The 18,356-nt window shown below is 40.2% G+C and overlaps 1 protein-coding gene across 3 annotated transcripts; it reads left to right on the forward strand.

Annotated features, from left to right (window-relative positions):
• The first annotated feature begins 6,321 nt into the window (after positions 1-6,321).
• On the forward strand, positions 6,322-17,784 carry Gdap1 (ganglioside induced differentiation associated protein 1). Of its 3 annotated transcripts, XM_042680692.1 has the most exons (6): positions 6,322-6,441; positions 7,067-7,259; positions 13,502-13,675; positions 14,430-14,524; positions 15,442-15,556; positions 17,193-17,784. In XM_042680692.1, the coding sequence occupies exons 1-6, from the start codon at positions 6,325-6,327 to the stop codon at positions 17,573-17,575; spliced, it is 1,077 nt and encodes a 358-aa protein (XP_042536626.1). In that variant the 5' UTR covers positions 6,322-6,324; the 3' UTR covers positions 17,576-17,784. The 3 variants fall into 3 exon arrangements, with proteins under 3 accessions (XP_042536626.1, XP_042536627.1, XP_042536628.1); XM_042680693.1 differs by lacking the exon at positions 13,502-13,675 and having other exon boundaries at positions 6,325-6,441; XM_042680694.1 differs by lacking the exons at positions 14,430-14,524; positions 15,442-15,556 and having other exon boundaries at positions 6,396-6,441.
• The last annotated feature ends 572 nt before the right edge of the window (positions 17,785-18,356 follow it).

The raw sequence follows: 18,356 nt of genomic DNA on the forward strand, positions 1-18,356 counted from the left end.
CTATTGGTCTATTGATGAGGGGAATGTTAGTGCTATTAATTTTAATACCAGGACACACTGGAAAGTGCATGGGTTTTCCTTGACTTCTATTGCCTTTATGTTATAAAGTTATATTTGCAGAATGAGGACATATTCTTCAAGTGGTGATTTATTCAACAGGTGCAATATGAAATAATGAAATTAGCTCATGTGTAAATACTAGTAAGATCCAAAGACTTTATCATTTGCTATTTATTTTGAGAATGTAATGTCTATATGTGTTTTGAAATACAAGTGACTGAAATTCACCTTAAATCATTAGAAAGAGTTTCTAAAAACACCAAGTTCCAGGCTACCGCCAGTCTAGCAGGATAGCTCCTCTTACTAGAGAACACGGCCCCAAAATATTTATGTCAAATGTTTTTTATTATTATCTATTATAATTTTTATGTATCACCTGTGAATTGTTGTGCTAAATACTTAATATCTAAAAAAATAACAATTGACAAATTATCCTCTAGGTGGTATAATTACTTTTTTTTGGTAGGTCATGGGGTTTGACCTCTGGGCCTGGGCGCTGTCCCTGAGCTCTTCAGTTCAAGGTGAGTGCTCTACCATAGCACCACTTCCAGTTCTCTGGTAGTTAATTGGAGATAAGAGTCTCACGGACTTTTCTGCCTGGCTTGCTTTGAACCATGATCCTCAGATCTCAGCCTCCTGAGTAGCTAGGATTTTAGGCTTGAGCCACATGGCGCCTGGCTGTAATTGACTTTATGTGGTTTATAGATGAAGAAGCTAAGCCCACGATAATGTGGCTGGTGAGCAGTGAAGGTCAGGATTTGAATCTAGTTCTGACTGTAGACACTGAGCTCTTAGCCAGAACCTCATGTTCTGAGTAATGCTGAGATGAAGGGGAGAGATGACACAGTGCCATATATAATGTGGCCCTGGCACTTACACAGTTGAAGACTTCAATGGACTGAATCAACATGTTCAAGTAGAAGTCAGCCTGTGATATCAATACATAAACAAAGAGAGCGCTGTAGAGAGGCAAGCTGCTGGGTCACCCGAAAGATGAGGGATGTGCTGGGATGAATGTGGAGCTGCAAGCCCTGTATTTCAGTTCCAACTCTGCTGGTTATTAGTGGGGTTGTGGACGCCACACCTCAATGCTGATTCCTTATCTCTGAAAGGTAGTCTGTGGAGATAATCAAATAAAACTATTTATAAAAGCACTTTGTAAACTTTTAGAAGGAAATCAGCTATTTGAGAAACATTGATACAATGTGCTGTAATAAGCACTGGCTTACTTATAAGATGATATTCTTTCTATCCTGTTCTCTGTCCATTGTTTTCTATGAACTCTCAAAATTTTCGGACAGTTTTTTATTTTTATTTTTACTAAAGTTAAACACTTAGGGACTTGAGGGATAGAGTGTATTTGTATATGAGACTAGAGAAATTGTAGCTGATGACTATGGTTGTGCCTCATACAGTAAAGTGAGATATTTTTTTCCTTCCCTCCCTTCTTCCCTCCTTCCTTCTCTTCCTTCCTTCATTATTCCCTTCCTTGCTTTCTCTCTCCCTTTCTTTCCCCTCTCCTCTCTTCCCTCCCTCCCTCCCTTTTTCCTTCCTTCCTTCCTTTCTTCTTTCCTTCCTCACTTCCTCCCTCCCTCCCTCCCTCCCTCCCTCCCTCCCTCCCTCCCTCCCTCCCTCCCTTCTTTCCTTCCTTCCTTCCTTCCTTCCTTCCTTCCTTCCTTCTTTCCTTCCTTCCTTCTTTACTTCCTTCTCCCTTTCTTCCTTCTTTGAACTGGAGTTTGAACTCAGGGATTCTCACTTGCAAGACCAGGCAGGCAGGCACTGTACAACTCAAACTATTTCATTATTTTTGAATAGGGTTTCAGTTTTTGCTTAAGCAAGCCTGCACTGCAATCCTCTTATTTATGTGTCCTGCAACATCTATAAAATAAGAATATTTCTCCCTGCCTCCAGTGATTTGGCACATTTTAAATACAATGTTCTTGAAATACAGTAAATACTTCCCCCACACACATTGAGCAACCAAGTATAAATATACTTTGTTTGAACTGCATGTGGCCCAAAGTCATATTTATTTTGAGCACATGCACTGATTATCACTATAAGCACAGATGAAAGGGATTGATAGATCAGAGCCTTTCCACCAGAAATACTGCTCAAAGTGAATTGTTTAAAAAAATAAAGAATTTTGGTGTATCATTAACATGGCTAGTCACTGCTTGGCAAGCCAGATAATTAACTCTAGTATTCTAAGTTACATTAAGCTCATAACTAGAGCCTCTTGAATTAGTACCTTATATCAGGTTCTAACTATGATTATTTGCTTTGGAATGCAAGAAAAACCATAAGAAACATTTTAGAGTCTCCAAACCAAGCAAGAGTTATTCTTCAGTCACTGTCGCTTTTTGCCCCAAAGCCAAGAGGGGAGAAGTCTGAGAGGAAAATGACAGTATTAGCACCGTGGAGGTCAGAAACTCTTAACTAATTAGCATTATGTTGTTTTTACCGATGTAATTTGTAGAGGTGGTTCTAAAACATTTATTTATTTATTTTCAATTTAACAGACACTATTAAGTCAGCCTTTTGACTATCACACATTATTCTTTTCAACAACATTTATAGATGGACCAAGTGGCTTATGGCTGAAATCCTACTGGCCAGCAAGCTGATACCTGAAGAGCAAAGTTCCAAGCCAGTCTGATCAGACAAATCTGTGAGAGTCTTACCAAAATCCAGAAGTGGAGGTATGGCTGAAGTGGTAGTGTATTTGCTTTGAGTAGAAAAAGCTAAGGGACAGCGTCCAGGCCCTGAGTACCAGCACACAAATTAATTATAGATGGGGAAATAAAAGTCGGAATCGTATTAATCAATTAAACTTCCTGTGTACTGGAGAAACCTGGAGGGTTTATTGGACCCCTATCCCAAGAACTAGTGATTTAGTAGAGTGTGCAAGTTTTAACAGGGGACACATTCTGAGAACCATTGTGGTAAATCAAATATGGAAGTCACATTGATTAAGGGTTTGCTGAACAATTTAATAGACTCCTAGACTATCTTTCTTCTCATTCAGAAGGTTTTGTAGCTACTTGAGAATATAAACAAGGACTATATTTGTATTCAAGCTAAAAATTCTTAAGAATACTTTCTAAATAAGAACTCCTTTTTCTTGAAAATGCACAATATCTATTCATCTCCATAAGTCTCAGTCTTCATTATGGTCACGGAACCTTTTGGACAGAGGATAGCTTTATAGTGGCACTGAGTTTCAGTCCACAGCAGACCTGTGGTTTTAGCATGTCTTGATCACTGTGTGCTTGTTACTTATACTTTTGAGAGGGTGAAATTGTGGAGGGCAAACTCACCCTCTTTCTCCTATTGTGAATCCTACTTATAAATCCTGTATAATTCACATGGATTAGATTACCAGCATATGCCAGGAGAGAGTGGACAAACCAGTTTTTGGGTGTGTAGTTAGTATCAACATAGCTATTGTTAGGGGAAACTGGAGACAATTCTATTTTTTCTATGTGCATAAAAAGGTATATATTGTTTACATCTTGGAAAATCTTCTTTTGGACTTGCTTAATTCATTAAATATAACTATTTCCTCCCTGCTTCTCCCCCCCCCCTCCCCCCCAGGTTGTCAAGAAAGAAAAGTAATAGGGAACTGAGTTTTCTTAAAAAACAGAGACCTCTTGTGGTCATTTATAGAAGTACTTTGAAAAGAGAACTCCAGGGTTTTCTGTTTTGTTAGATTTCAAGCATCTGTACAGGACCCGCCAGTACCACCTCCTGCGACCGGGACTGCCCCCAGACCTCCTAACACTATTAATTTATGAAACTGTTTTCCTCAGCGCAGTTTTGTTTTGTGTGTCCATTGGATTACAAACTTTATTAAAAAATACAAAAAAAAAAGATCAATGACACATAGGAGAAAAGACAGACTCTTCAGTAAATAGAACTGGGAAAGTTTGATGTTCACATGTAGAAGACTGAAACTACACCACTACTTTCTCTGCCTGTACAAAATTATGTTTAACATGGATCAAAGATTTTACTGTAAGACCAAAAATCTTGAAACTACTAAAGGAAGACAACAGAAGATATAGGCAATTCTTTTTTGAATAGGACTCTTATTTCCCAGGAAATAAGAACAAGAATTAACAAAATTTAAAAAAGCTGAAAGCAACCACAAAAACCCTGGCAAAAAATCCTATTCAAAAAAATAACCAAAACAAAGAGTGCCAGAGGTATGGCTCAAGCGGTAGGTAGAGTGCCTGACTAACAGACATAGGGCCCTGACTTGGAATTCTAGTACTATCAAAAGTTAAAATCTTTTCTTCATGTGCCAATACTGAGGCTTAAACTTAGGGCCTGAGTACTGTCCCTTTGTTTCTCTACCAAGGTTGATACCCTACCACTTGATCTACACTGCCACTTCTAGCATTTTTGGTGGCTAATTGGAGATCAGAGTTTCATGGACCTTTCCTGCCTGGGCTAGCTTTGAACCATTGTCCTTAGATCTCAGCACTCTGAGTAGTTAGGATTACAAGTATGAGCCCTGGTGTCCCGCTAAAACCTTTAGAAATTATAAAAGAATTATATGAGCAGCAAATGGAGTGCTGTAAAGGTAGAGGTAGGAACCTTGTAAGATTTTGTACTTTCCAGGCACCCTCCCTACTTGGACTGGTTACTGTTCCTTCCTTTCTCATAGTATCTTATGTCGGCCCTAAGACAATTCTGTTTCAGATAGCTGTCTACTTATTCTGTCATCTCTGCCATAGCACTTACGTCTTGAGTGCCCTGCACATTTGTGCATTTCCAGGATGCACCAAATTATCTGGAAGATAGTAGATATTCAGATATTTGCTGAATGTATTATAAGAGCATTTACCTGATGTTCATATATATATATGTATATATATATATATATATATATAATCAGTTTGCTATGTCAACTTTTCATATATATATATATATCTAGGTTTGATATGAAATTATGATCCTGACCGTGCTTATAGACTGTTTATAAAGCAACTGGGATTGTCACTAACATTGAATCCTTCAATGATATAGATATTGATATAGATGTTTTGAATATTTAATATTTTATTTATGTAATCAGTTCTTACAAAAACTTTATGAGGCCAGATGCTGATGGTTCAGACCTGCAGTGCTAGCTATTCAGAAGGTTGAGATGTGAGGATCATGCTTTGAAGCCAGCCTGGGTAGGAAAACACTGTGAGACTCTTAGCCCCAATTAACCAGCAAAAATCCAAAACTGAAGCTGTGGCTGAAATTGTGGAGCATCAGCTTTAAGCGAACAAGGTAAGAGACAGTGTTCAGTCCCTGAGTTCAAGTACAGAAATAAAACAAAAATCTTATACCTTATCAGTGAATAAAATTATTTTTATTTCAAGAGTAGAGAAAATGGAAAACCCAGGACAGAAGCTAGATACTTCTGCTGTATAGTTTCTGTGTTTGACAACTAGGCCATTTTACACGGCCACTGTTTATTGGTTATTTATTAGATCTTTTTTTTTTTTTTTTTTTGTGACTCCTCATTGACCCTTACCCATTTGCTCTGTCCACTGGAACTCCCTTCCCTCCCTTCCCCTCCCCTCCCCTCTCCTCTCCTCCGTTCTCCCTCTGTTCTCCTCTTCCTCTGTTCTCCCTCTCTTCTCTCTTTTTTTTTGGGGGGGGGGGTCCGGTCGTGGGACCTGAACTCTGTGCCTGGGCGCTGTCCCTCAGCTCTTCAGCTCAAGGCTAGCACTTTACCAATTGAGCCACAATGCCACTGCCGGCTTTTTTCTTTATGTGGTACTGAGGAATCGAACCCAGGGGTCAGGCATGCAAGGCAAGCGCTCTGCCACTGAGCCACCTTCCCAGCCCCTCCTCTCTTCTCTTTTGCCAAATGAAAAGCCCCGAGCGTCGTGGGAAATTGTGTCCTTTAGACCCAGCAACTTCCAAAGCTTATGGGTAGTTTGCTAAGATCACTTTTCCCCATCACATAACCAGGCACTCCTAGTTTTAGATTTTTTTTTTCCTCCCCCCCAGTGGCAGCTCTCAGGTGACTTTAACGCTCTAGGAACTTCGGAGCGCACAGCCCCCTGGACCCCTTCTTTGCAGTCCGGCCCTCCAGCTTTGTCTCGGGTGGAACTACACTTCCCAGAGGCCCATTTGCCAGCCGATCCCGCGTCTCCCTCCGCGGGGCGGCGTGGGATACAACCCCGGGACGCAGGGCCGGGGACGCGCAGGGCGCGCAGGGCGCACAGGTGAGACCCTCCCGCGTTCCCGCATCGCGACATGGCGCGCCGGCAGGACGAGCAGAGAGCCGGCACGCCCTTGATGGCGGAAGGCAAGTCCGATGGCGAGGTTAAACTCATTCTGTATCACTGGACGCACTCCTTCAGCTCTCAAAAGGTAAAGGCCTCGGTCTGGGAGGTGAGGGTGGGGTGGGGGCGGATCGGGAGGAGGGTGGCGTCGGATTTCAGCACTGGACAGCTCCCGGGCGTCTCCCCCGGCCCTGCCAGACCTCCTGCGGTCTAACCTGGAACCTCGCTCCTTTCAGGGCCTGGAATCCACCTGATGGGGAGTGGAGACGCTCACCAGTCTGAGATGAGGGGGCTGGAACCCCGCTGGCACCGCCACTCATGTTTTGCGACCTAAAAAAACCCATCGCGCACAGCTTTGGCCGAGAGGCCTGGCCCACTGGGGACCGGGAGGCATCTGATCTACGTTTCTTTTGTTCTCTCCGACAGGGCCCGGGGTCCCTGGCCGGCAGGTTCTTGTCTGGACAGTGTGCACGATTAGGTCTCAGACACAAAGACGGTGGTGACGATGGGGAGGGTGACCGTGTAATGAACGCAGCCAAAATGATCTTCCTTATTTCCTTCATGTTCCGCTCTCAAGGAAGAAGACATTAGAACGTATCCTACTTATTCGTTACCGTAGGGACAGGAATTATTGACAAGCATGTCCAAAACGTTAACAACTCCATTTGACTGAAAGCTTGCCCGCGCTGAGTAACCCCTGTGAACTCTTGCAGGTTCGCTTGGTAATTGCTGAAAAGGCATTGAAGTGCGAGGAACATGATGTAAGTCTGCCACTGAGTGAGCACAATGAGCCTTGGTTTATGCGTTTGAACTCAACTGGAGAAGTGCCTGTCCTTATCCACGGGGAAAACATAATTTGTGAGGCCACTCAGATCATTGATTATCTTGAACAGACTTTCCTGGATGGTAATGTTAAGGCTATTTGTCATTTATTGGACTTACTTTCACCATAAATTTTCTTTCTCCCTTAATAAATATTCCTCCTCTCTCCCTTTCTCACTCCTTCTCTTTCTCATTTATCCGTCTGTGTGCCCCCCTCTTTATTTCTCTCTCCCTCGCTTCTAGTGGTTTTAAGATGGTGACTTTAGTACTTTGAAAACTTTTTCCATTTCCATAAGCACGGAGCTATAAGTCAACATAAATTTCACATGAACCATTGTTATTCTGTTTAAAAGAATTTTATGCAAAGTACAAATGCTAATGTTGAAACTAACCTTTTTAATTCACTTGCAAACAAGTCTGCAAATGTGTGTTTTGTGTAGTGATGATTTATTAGTTTTTAAAATTAAATTTGTAACATTGATTCTTAATGTATGTCGAAATTAATTTGATCTAACAGATTGCATCTTAAAAACAGCAACAACAAGAACAAAAAGAGACATAAATCTTAGACAAGGGAACATGGAGTGTTAGTGTATTATGAGTTCTTTGCTCTCCCTGTATAGTTTGGATTTTTAATCTACAGAATGATAGGGCTTAACACTTGTCAGTAGCTTATGTGTCAGGAATTTTATTATTTCAGTACTACTCAGGCCTCAAAAGAACTCATTGGAAACAGTACAGTAGACAAGGTATTCATGCTCCATAAATGAAGAAAGAAAAATAGAGGGTTGTCCAAGGTAATATGATCATTTGATGGTAGCGTCTTTGATCTCCAAAACTTTCATACCACACCAACTGTTTTAAATGACAAAACCTTCAGGTGAACTGTAGCTGTAGTGATTTGGTCAAGTTTACACAGCTCATCACTGGCAAACCTTCAGGCAGCACCGAGGCCTTCTGGCTTTCACCTGAGCCCTTATCCAAAGAGGAGGCCATGTGTGATCCAGTGTACTCTTCTTTGGTCACATGTGTTAATATTCAGTTGGGAAGGCTGAAACCAGGACACAACCCCAAATAGAAGGAAGCCAAGGAAAGAAATTACTAGTCAAAAAAAAAAAAATCTGAAGCTCCTAGAAAAAAAAAAAAGGAAGGAAGTGGATTAGCAATCTCTATTCTTTTATTGGTGGGAAGATGCCACTATTCATACTCTGAATGTTATTGCCCTAGGAGTCTGGATTTTGATTGGGAATTTTAACTAAGGGTGGCCTTGGCCTAAACCAAATGGCATATGAAATTAGCCTTTACCACGGCTTGTTCTCCCATATATGTTTACATGCTGAGCACTGGACTGAAATGGCAGCTCATTGATTCAAGATAATTTTTCTCAATTTTGAACTTTTGGAAATGGATAAGTCTGTTAATAATTATAAGTGTTGGGATAAGTGATTTTCATAATATGAACAAAAAAGTAATTGTGAAAGAATTATATTCAAAGTGGAAATCATATTTAAGTTATCTGGTGCATTGTCTGTTATTCTTCTAGTCCTCTACCTTCTCCTTTTCTCCTTACTCCATTTTACATCTTAAAAAAGTCAGCAATATAAAATAATGCTTTGCAAAATATAAAACTGATTATTAGATTTTCTTAGGCTTTCTCTAAAGTAAATTCAGTTTTTATTAAAGAACATTCAATTTGACACCTGCACACAGTTCCTACTTCTTGAGTTATTTTTCCACCAACCACCACCACCCCTCACCCCCACCCCACCCCCAGGTTAGGGAACTGATTTTTCTTTTTTTTTTTTTTTTTTCTTTTTTTTGGATCCGGTGGTAGGGCCTGAACTCTGGGCCTGGGCGCTGTCCCTCAGCTCTTCAGCTCAAGGCTAGCGCTCTACCACTTGAACCACAGCGCCACTTCCGGCTTTTTTTTTCTTTTTGCTTATGTGGTGCTGGGGAATCGAACCCAGGGCCTCATGCATGCAAGGCAAGCGCTCTACCACTGAGCCATCTTCCCAGCCCTAAATTCAGTTTTAAAAATAACTCATTTAAACAACTGAACTAAATATTTTTTAACATGACTGTTAGTTGAATTAGAGGACAAGGCATTATGGCCGTGATAAGATGGAAATATAGAAATGGGCAATTATAATTATATATATATAATTATAATTAAAAACAGCAATCAGGAATTCTAGCCTTTAGTCTATAGCCACTACCTGTTGAATACCTTTGGTGATTACAATTCTCTATTTGTCTTTTGGATTAGGGAATTTAATTTTATTTGTTGTAGAGATAAAACAGGTCCAACCAGCTCTTATTTAACTTTTTTCCCAAGGAAGTAGTTATCTAATTGGAAAGGAATTGAAACAAGAGTAAGAGACCAATAATTTATGTTAGATATTAAGGTGGCTAGGGAACAAGTCATATAAATCAAGGCTAGTCAAGTATACAGGTCAAGATGAAGTTTGCCCCAGAGTATTGAAATTTAAAAAAGTAACAGTCATAAGTATTACCACAATTATAATTCATACAGTTAATTTTTATCCTTAAGAACCCACGGGCAGCTGGGTGCTGGTGGCTCATGCTTGTTATCCTAGCTATTCAGGAGGCTGAGATCTGAGACTGGAAGTTAGAAATTAGCTCAGGCAAAAAAGTCCATGAGCCTCTTATCTCTAATCAGTCACCAAAATGGCTGGATGTGGACCTGTCTCAAGTGGTAGAATGCTATCCTGGAGCAAAAAACTCAAAGGACAGTACCCAGGCCCTGAGTTCAAGCTCTAGAACTGGCACCAAAAATAGAAAATAAAATAAAAATAGCACTTGTGGATAGCCAAGTGACCGTGGCTCATGCTTGTAATACAGGCTGTTCAGGAGGCTGAGATCTAAGGATTGCAATTCAAAGCCAACTTGGGCAGGAAAGTTTGTGAAACTCTTACCCCCAACTAACCACCAAAATGCCAGAAGTGGAGCTGTGGCTTAAGTAGTAGAGAAGTAGTTTTGAGCAATAAAGCTCAGGGACAGTGCCTAGGCCCTGCGTTCAAGTCCCAGATTGGTATACACACACACACACACACACACACACACACACCACCACCACCACCACTACCACCACCACCACTACCACTACCACCACCAACAACAATAACAACAACAAAATAAAGTCAATTAACCAAACTAAAAACAACCTTGTGGACAGTAAGAGCCAGAGTCAGACAAGTGATAGACAAAATGATCCTAATTATCAAGGAAGGGGAAAGAAATGCTCCTAAGTATGTCTCATCCACCAGCAGCATTGGCATCACCTGCAGGTGTGTTACAAATGCAGAACTTTAGACCTCACAACAAAACTAGTGAGAGTCTTTGTTTTAGGAAGGGCCCTAAGTGATTTATAGGTGCATTCAACTTTGAAAATATGTAGAATATGCTATAAATCATGATGTTTACTTTAAACATTGCTGTAAATTACTATCTTTGAGTCTGGCATAATTCTAGAATAGCTTTCTAATTTAATTTTAAAAAATATTTTCCAATTGGATAAGTAATCTTATGTGAAAGAAGAAAGAATGCAATATAATAAGATTTGGTTGGATTTGTTTTTCTCTTTGTAACTCATAAAATTTACCAAGGATTTTGAATATATATATATGTATAATATATAATATATAAGGGTTTTGAATATATATATCACATTTTAATCCTTCATTAGAAGGAAATGCAATATTTTTATTGCAGTAGAATGCTAAAAACATAGGTGTATATATATATATATATATATATAAATCTATCTGTCTGTCTACACCTATTATGTGTCGGCCATGGATCTAGAGATAGTATATCTTGATTTAAATAGAGCATTTGAGATAGTTTTATCTGATACCTTTGTGAAATAAAGGAGCAAATGTGGCTAGAAAATAGTAATATATATTACAGATGAATAAATTACTATAATAAAGAATATTTATTTATAGATTTCTTATTGCCCCTGTAGCCAGAGACCTTCTTTTACATGCAATAATTAGAGACATATTCCAATGTGGGAATTTTATTTTTATAAAATCAGCTAGATTAAGGACAGTGAGGTAGCTGACTGACAGAAAGGTACCGATAATAAATTAAAGCTGGTGTGATCTCGGGTTGTTTTACAAGCAACAGTTGGATTCAGGAGTAGTTTAAGGCCCTGCATTCTAAGATAGTCAGAAGTTTTCACATTTTGTCTGGCAGCAGATGGAATTTTAAGGAATGTTGAAAGTTAGAATGATAGTGGATAGGTTTCAGGATATGAAATGTTGCTCACAGTTATGCTAAGTGTTTTCATTGCTTGCTTGCTTGCTTTCTTTCCTCCCTTCCTCTTTCTCCTCCCTCCCTCCCTCCCTCCCTTGCTCCCTTCCTTCCTTCCTTTCTTCGTTCGTTCGTTCCTTCCTTCCTTCCTTCCTCCATTCTCTCCCCCCCCCCCCCCCCATGCAGGTACTGGGGCTTGAACTCAAGGTCTTGAGCTCTCACTTAAGCCTGATGCTTTACCATTTGAACCATACTTCCACTTTTGACTTTTTGCTGATTAATTGGAAATAAGAATCTCTTGGATTTTTCTGCCCAGGCTGGCTTTGAGCCATGATCCTCAGATCTCAGCTTCCTTAGTAGCTAGGATGACAGGTGTGAGCCATGGGTGCCCAGTTGTGATAGTATTTTCTAATTTAAAATTATTTTGATGATTATTTTAATCTAACTTCCTTTGCAATCTTGTTTTATGCTTTTAAGGAGATTATTATTTTGAGAGGAAGTCAGTGGCACACACAAGGGTAAGACCTTCAGGTCTATTATTCTCATGGAAATGATTACTGCGAATTACTTGGGGTCTTGGTGATAGTGTTGAGGCCCTACAAATTGTCTAAGCTGCTGCTGAAGACCCATGCTGGAAAGAGGCTGAGATTGACCTGTTTTGATTTCACACGCGTTAGAAATGAAATGTGCTTGGCAGAGGAGCAGTGTAGCTGATGCTTGGTCTGACCGTGTTCAGCCTTAGCCTTTCCAGCAGATATTGAGACATTTGCCTACTGATCTGACGAGTTAATTTATTTTCTTGTTTCTTTGAGAATCAGAAATAGCAAGCAGGCTTAAAAATCTTGTTCTTGGTCTGGCCTGGGAAGATCTTGCACAAATGCTCTGCTGATGGCATTCAACTCTTTTGTCAATGTTTATGAATGCCCAAAAGGATTCTAAATCATATAAGTCACTTCATTTAGGAATACATGAATAAAGAATGTTAAGGATGTTCATTTTTTTTGAATAAGCCAGTTGATACTTTTCAAGGATGGTTTCAGAGTCAGAGTGGGAAATGCTTTGGAGAGAATATAACCTTAACCTTTGAGGCTTATCTTTACTTTTATTCTTTTGGACAGTTTCTGAAGTGTAAATCCTTGAACATCTTGATGGTGCAAGAAAACAGAGCATTACATTAGGAGTCAGGTGACTTAGTTCTGGTGCTGCCTCTAATTAGCTAAGGGATCTTGGGAGAACTTATAGCATCTATATTGTCATGTGTCATTAACTACTACAGAGCTTCTCCAGCTTATGTATTCTGTAACTGGAAATTTGGAGATTAATTCTGAGCTATTAAACACCTATTATATGTAAAACATTGTCTTAAACAAAGTACGATGTAGGGCCCCTTGCCCATGAGGAATTTACAGTCTTGATTTTACCCAGTAAGTGAGTTACTTAGGTAGAACTGAAATCTCTAGAGAAAGTGCAACAATGGTACTGGAGCAGAGGCCTTCCATATTCTATATAGATTGCCTTCTTGCATGAGGTGAGTCAGGTCATTCTCAATCTTGAAGGCACATAGATTGTCTCCCCATAATGACTATCCACTTACTTTACCCTTTATTGGAAGCATTGTGATGAACATATATAAGAGGAAACCAAGATGCAGCTGTTTGCAGGTCATAGGGACAAAGAGCAGTGTGTGAACAGTGTATTATCATATAAAGGAGAAGGCACACCTGAGCCGTCAGGTGCTGGCAGTTGAAGGAGGTCAGGGCATGCACAAGGAGGAAGTGGGGTAAAGACCCGTACCTTGAGAGTTGAACAGAAGTTTCTAAGAAGTGAGAAGCTGTCAGTGGACTCAGCTATTTGGGATGCAATCTGGCACATTGGGCCATTTTGAATGGTGGTGAATGTCTAGGTTGGGGAAACAGGTATGTCTTAAGTGTTCTGATAGAATGTATAAATGTTAATGGTGAGTGCTTAGGTTTTTACTTTGGCATGCTAACATCTCATGTGTAACCTTTTCTCCCATGTTTGTGTTCATGTTTGTATGTGTATTTTAGAAAGAACACCCAGGTTAATGCCTTATAAAGGAAGCATGTATTACCCACGGGTGCAGCATTACCGAGAACTTCTTGACTCTTTGCCAATGGATGCCTATACACACGGCTGCATTTTACATCCTGAGCTCACTGTGGACTCCATGATCCCAGCTTATGCAACCACAAGGATCCGCAGTATGTAAAAATGTTAAGGATGGCAGTTCTATTTGAGGTGCCTTTCAATTCATTCTTGAGAACGAGCATGTTTCATGATCATTGAGAGAAGACGGAACAGAATTATGGAGTTCTCTCCCTGGATGTATGTGTTGTGGATAGATCCAGGAAGCAGTCAAATTAATCTGTGCTTCAGTCATTCCATAGGACATTTATTGTCTATAGGACCTAGTTCATCAGCTCTTGGGCTGGAGGAAGAGGTGTGGAGAAAACGAGAGGGTGGTTTGTGTTAGAGAACATGACCTGTTCTCATGAACAGGTGTACAAAGAGCCATTAGAATCTACCTGGGATGATGGACAACTGGATTCACATTCCTGGTCCTTAATTGTTACTTCCTTATATGAGGGAACTGGAGGAAAGGGTGTCTAGCCATTACCTCTGCATTAGTGATGGAGAATTATTGAGATTGAGTAGAGACCTCCAGCTTTTCCCCTCCTTCTGGTCATCATGATATGGTAGAGTCAGTGCCTGAGACATGGAGCAGAAGGAGGCATCTCTGTAGTGCAGTGTGTGGGGCTGTGAAGGCTAGAGAAGGTGACAGTGGTTAGACTCTGGGGTGTGTGACTAGACACACCCAGTCAAAAGATGGATTGATCAAGATGCATTGTATTCATAAACTGCTTGGTTACGCCTTTGTACACCTAAAGATGATAAAAAATAAAAATAAAAGAGAAACAGAATACTATTCCATTTCAAGTATGTTTTTATTATCAGGCCAAATTGGTAACACAGAATCTGAACTGAAGAAACTTGCTGAAGAAAACCCCGATTTACAAGAGGCATATATTGCCAAACAGAAACGGCTTAAAGTAAGTGACCAGGTTGTCCTCATCTGACACCCACTGCTAGTAAATGTTCCTTTTGTAAAACAAGACTGTGTTTATGGGAAATCTTCTATTAAATGTTGCATTTCACCAGGGCACATTACCTTTGGCTTATGATACTCTACTTTTAGAAAGAATTTCCTTTATTACATTTAGTAGCCAAACCTAGTGATGATTGCCTGAGAAGTAGATCTTGAGGGGGATAGTTGCCATGGAAAGTTATAAAATGCAAGAGGAAATTAATGGAATATTTTCAGAATCTCTCATAGCAGCTAGTCCATCATTGTAAAGCCTCATTTGGCCTGTGCCCCTTACGTATTATCCTGACTTGATCTTTTTAATCAGGAGCAATGGTTGTAGTTTGCCTTTGCCTTTTGTTGATTTCTTTCTTCACAGCCAGATAATACATAAGAGCTTCTCCTGCATCACAGGGGAGCTAACAGAAACACTCCAACCCTTCCTCCATTTCCATCTCCTTTTACCCCTTCTTGGCTAAATGAACTCCTCAGAAGAAATGTCTGCATATAGCCATTTCCCTCACTCTCTACTCTCTTCCTTCCAACCTCTATCTTTAATCGCAACTTGTAAGGCAACTTAAATACCTTTCACAAGAGGAATTGTTTCATGTCCCCCACATTCTTTGTCTTTCCTAGTCATTTCCTAGTCATTTCCTGGGAGTTGCTGGTAAGCATTGGGTCTGCTACTGAGATGTTTTCATAGCTGGGTATTTCCCCTTGATGGTGCTCTGAGTTTACAGTTATTCTGTGTATTTTGATTTTCTCATAAAGAGGCTCCAATTCTAGAAGAATTTATATCTGTTTTGTGCTAAGTAGATTTTTGTAAAGGGATAAGTACATATTTAGCTTTTATCTTTGTTCTTTTTTTTGGTTGTGGTTAATTAGTCAAAGCTACTGGATCATGACAATGTCAAATATTTGAAGAAAATTCTAGATGAATTGGAGAAGGTCTTGGATCAAGTTGAAACTGAGTTGCAAAGAAGAAATGAGGAAACCCCAGGTAGGTTCTCATTTCTAATCTTTGCTGATTTCAACACAGGAATACACAGAAGAACATTCTTAGATCTCACCAAGTACATTCTGTAATATGTGTTTTTTTTTTTAAACTGTTTCTATTCACGGACAGTTCTAATTATGATAGCAACTGTGCTATTGAACGCAGCAAACTCGAATGTCTAATTATAACTCAGTTTGCATCTCTGTGAAATATGACTGGTGATTTTTTTCTACACCATTTAAATTATGACTGGGAGATACCTACCTAACCCGTGTCACAAACTTGTAATTATAGTAGTTTGCCTGAATACCCTTAGTATTTGCTTGGCTGCCTTCCTTAGTTGTTTTTTTTAGGTAAACAAGCTGAAGTATAAAATGGTGGCCAGCATGTGTTAGGTAGGTTGGCTGTGAGCATCCATTGCACCTGAAGCCTTCAGCATGAAGCCGGGTATATACACTGGACCATTCCTTCCTTGATAACAGAGCTGAAGATCATGGTACCTGACACTTGCTTCACAGTGGGAACTTCCTTCTGCTTTAAATAGGTATAATCACTCCTCAGACTCCATGAGCAATGGGTTTCAGGAGCCCCTGAGGATAGCCATGGACACTCAAGTTCTTTATGTAAAATGGTGTGTAGTATTGGCATGGAACGCATATATGTCCTCCCATTTCTTAAAGTCATCTCTAGATGATTTCTAATATGTAAAGTAGATGCTATGCAATAGTTGTTACACTGTATTGACAAGAAATAGCCTTAACATGTTCAGTAGAAATGCTTTTTTTTTTACCTCCTAATAGTTTTGGTCCATGAATGCTGGAGCTGTGGGGTTCTGGTGCTTACTGTAACTGTGAAAAGACACTGAAGGAAGTTTCAGCCTTAACTTCATGCATTTGTCTAAGACATATCTCGTTCCTAAATTAATAGATACTACTTGCTGATCTGTTAACTCCTCTCCCTATAAGAGGCTCTCAACATCTGACTCCTTCATAAAATGATAGAAAGGATTTGAAGGCCAGGGACTTTGATTTCATGCGGGGGCTTGTGTGACTGACAAGTGTGACAAATGTTCCTTAGCTTGGGACACATTTGCTTGGACTGTGTTTGTGTGTGTGTGTGTGTGTGTGTGTGGTTAATGGAGTTTGAAGTCAGAGTCTGGTCACTGTCTGTTAGCCTTTTTCTACTCAAGGCTGGTGTTGTACCACATGAGCCACAGCTCCACCTCTGGCTTTCTGCTGGCTAATTGGAGTCTCACAGACTTTCTTGTCTGGGCTGGCTTTGAACTGTGATAATCAGATCTCAGCATCCTGAGTAGATAGGATTTTACAAGCATGAACCACTAGCAGCTGGCACTGGACTTTTGAGTTTCTATTTTATTTATTTTTATTGTAACGGTGATGTACAGGGGGGTTACAGTTACATAGGTTAGGTAATGAGTACTGTACATTTCAGTTTGAACAGTGTCATTGATTGTTTTTAAGCATAAAATTACTCAGTGAGTGTGAAAGTGTTAAGAAAATATAGTATGGACTTCATCTTTTGCTCCATTCACACTTCCTCTTCAGTCTAAGATTACAGCTTGCAGGTGGAGTCTGTCTGGTCCTTGCCCCTAATTCTCTGTGTCCTTTTCTCTGATTAGAAGAGGGCCAACAGCCTTGGCTCTGTGGAGAATCGTTCACGCTGGCTGATGTCTCCCTTGCTGTCACACTGCATCGGCTGAAGTTCCTGGGGTTTGCAAGGAGAAATTGGGGAAATGGAAAACGACCGAACTTGGAAACCTATTATGAGCGTGTCTTGAAGAGAAAAACGTTCAACAAGGTTCTAGGACATGTCAACAATATATTAATCTCGGCAGTGCTGCCAACAGCATTCCGGGTGGCCAAAAAAAGGGCCCCAAAAGTTCTTGGCACCACCCTTGTGGTTGGTTTGCTTGCAGGAATGGGATACTTTGCTTTTGTGCTTTTCAGAAAGAGACTCGGCAGCATGGTTTTAGCACTTAGACCCAGACCACATTATTTCTAGGCTTGTTGGCATTTGGTGGTGGCAACTCATCCAGCCACTCAGCTACACCTTTGTCTACTCTCCCAGACCCAGTGAAGAATGATCCTGGGCAATAAGTAGACAGAATAATTTACTTTACTCTTTGGATAGTTTATGTGAAAAGAGGAAATTATGAAATGGTTTTGTGGACTGGACAGATGACTTATTTATAAGCCTGAACAAATCCATCCTTAAAATGTGTGTAAACTCAAGATATGCCAACACTGACAGGTAGAGACTAGACCTTTTACTCAAATGTTGGTTAAATTCTAGGGGTTTTTTTTGACAGAGGCTCATGATAATCAGGCAGTAGTAATGACCTGACACTGCCTAGAGCCACATCTGGAAGTGTTGAGTGGTGAGTAGTGATAATGTTTTCCCTGGGAACACAGAAGAAGGGGTTCAGGCAGGTCATAGCACTGCTTCATCTTACCATTTCCAGTAGACTGGGAAGTTACTGAGGGCAGGCTTTACACACATTGCATTGCATTTGGCTTTAGGTACTTGTGAATCTCAGTCAGTGATTTAATACGATTAAATGATTACATACTTGAGCATGAGATGTCCATTGAAACATGTCTGCCTGGCATTTATGTGTCTATCTTAAGTGATGTTAAGATGGCCCCTCTAAGTCCCCAATTTGATGGCACCTGGGAGCCATTACTGCTGTGGATTGCCGTGTCCAGTCTAGGGGTCTTGGATTCCTCAACCCTCTTTATGCACAAAAATGGCATGTGGAGGAATGTTCTAGGTGATTAGTAGC

This window comes from Dipodomys spectabilis, unplaced genomic scaffold (genome assembly GCF_019054845.1).
Source record: "Dipodomys spectabilis isolate Male_0828 unplaced genomic scaffold, ASM1905484v1 ptg000063l, whole genome shotgun sequence".
NCBI classification, from domain to species: Eukaryota; Metazoa; Chordata; class Mammalia; order Rodentia; family Heteromyidae; genus Dipodomys; species Dipodomys spectabilis.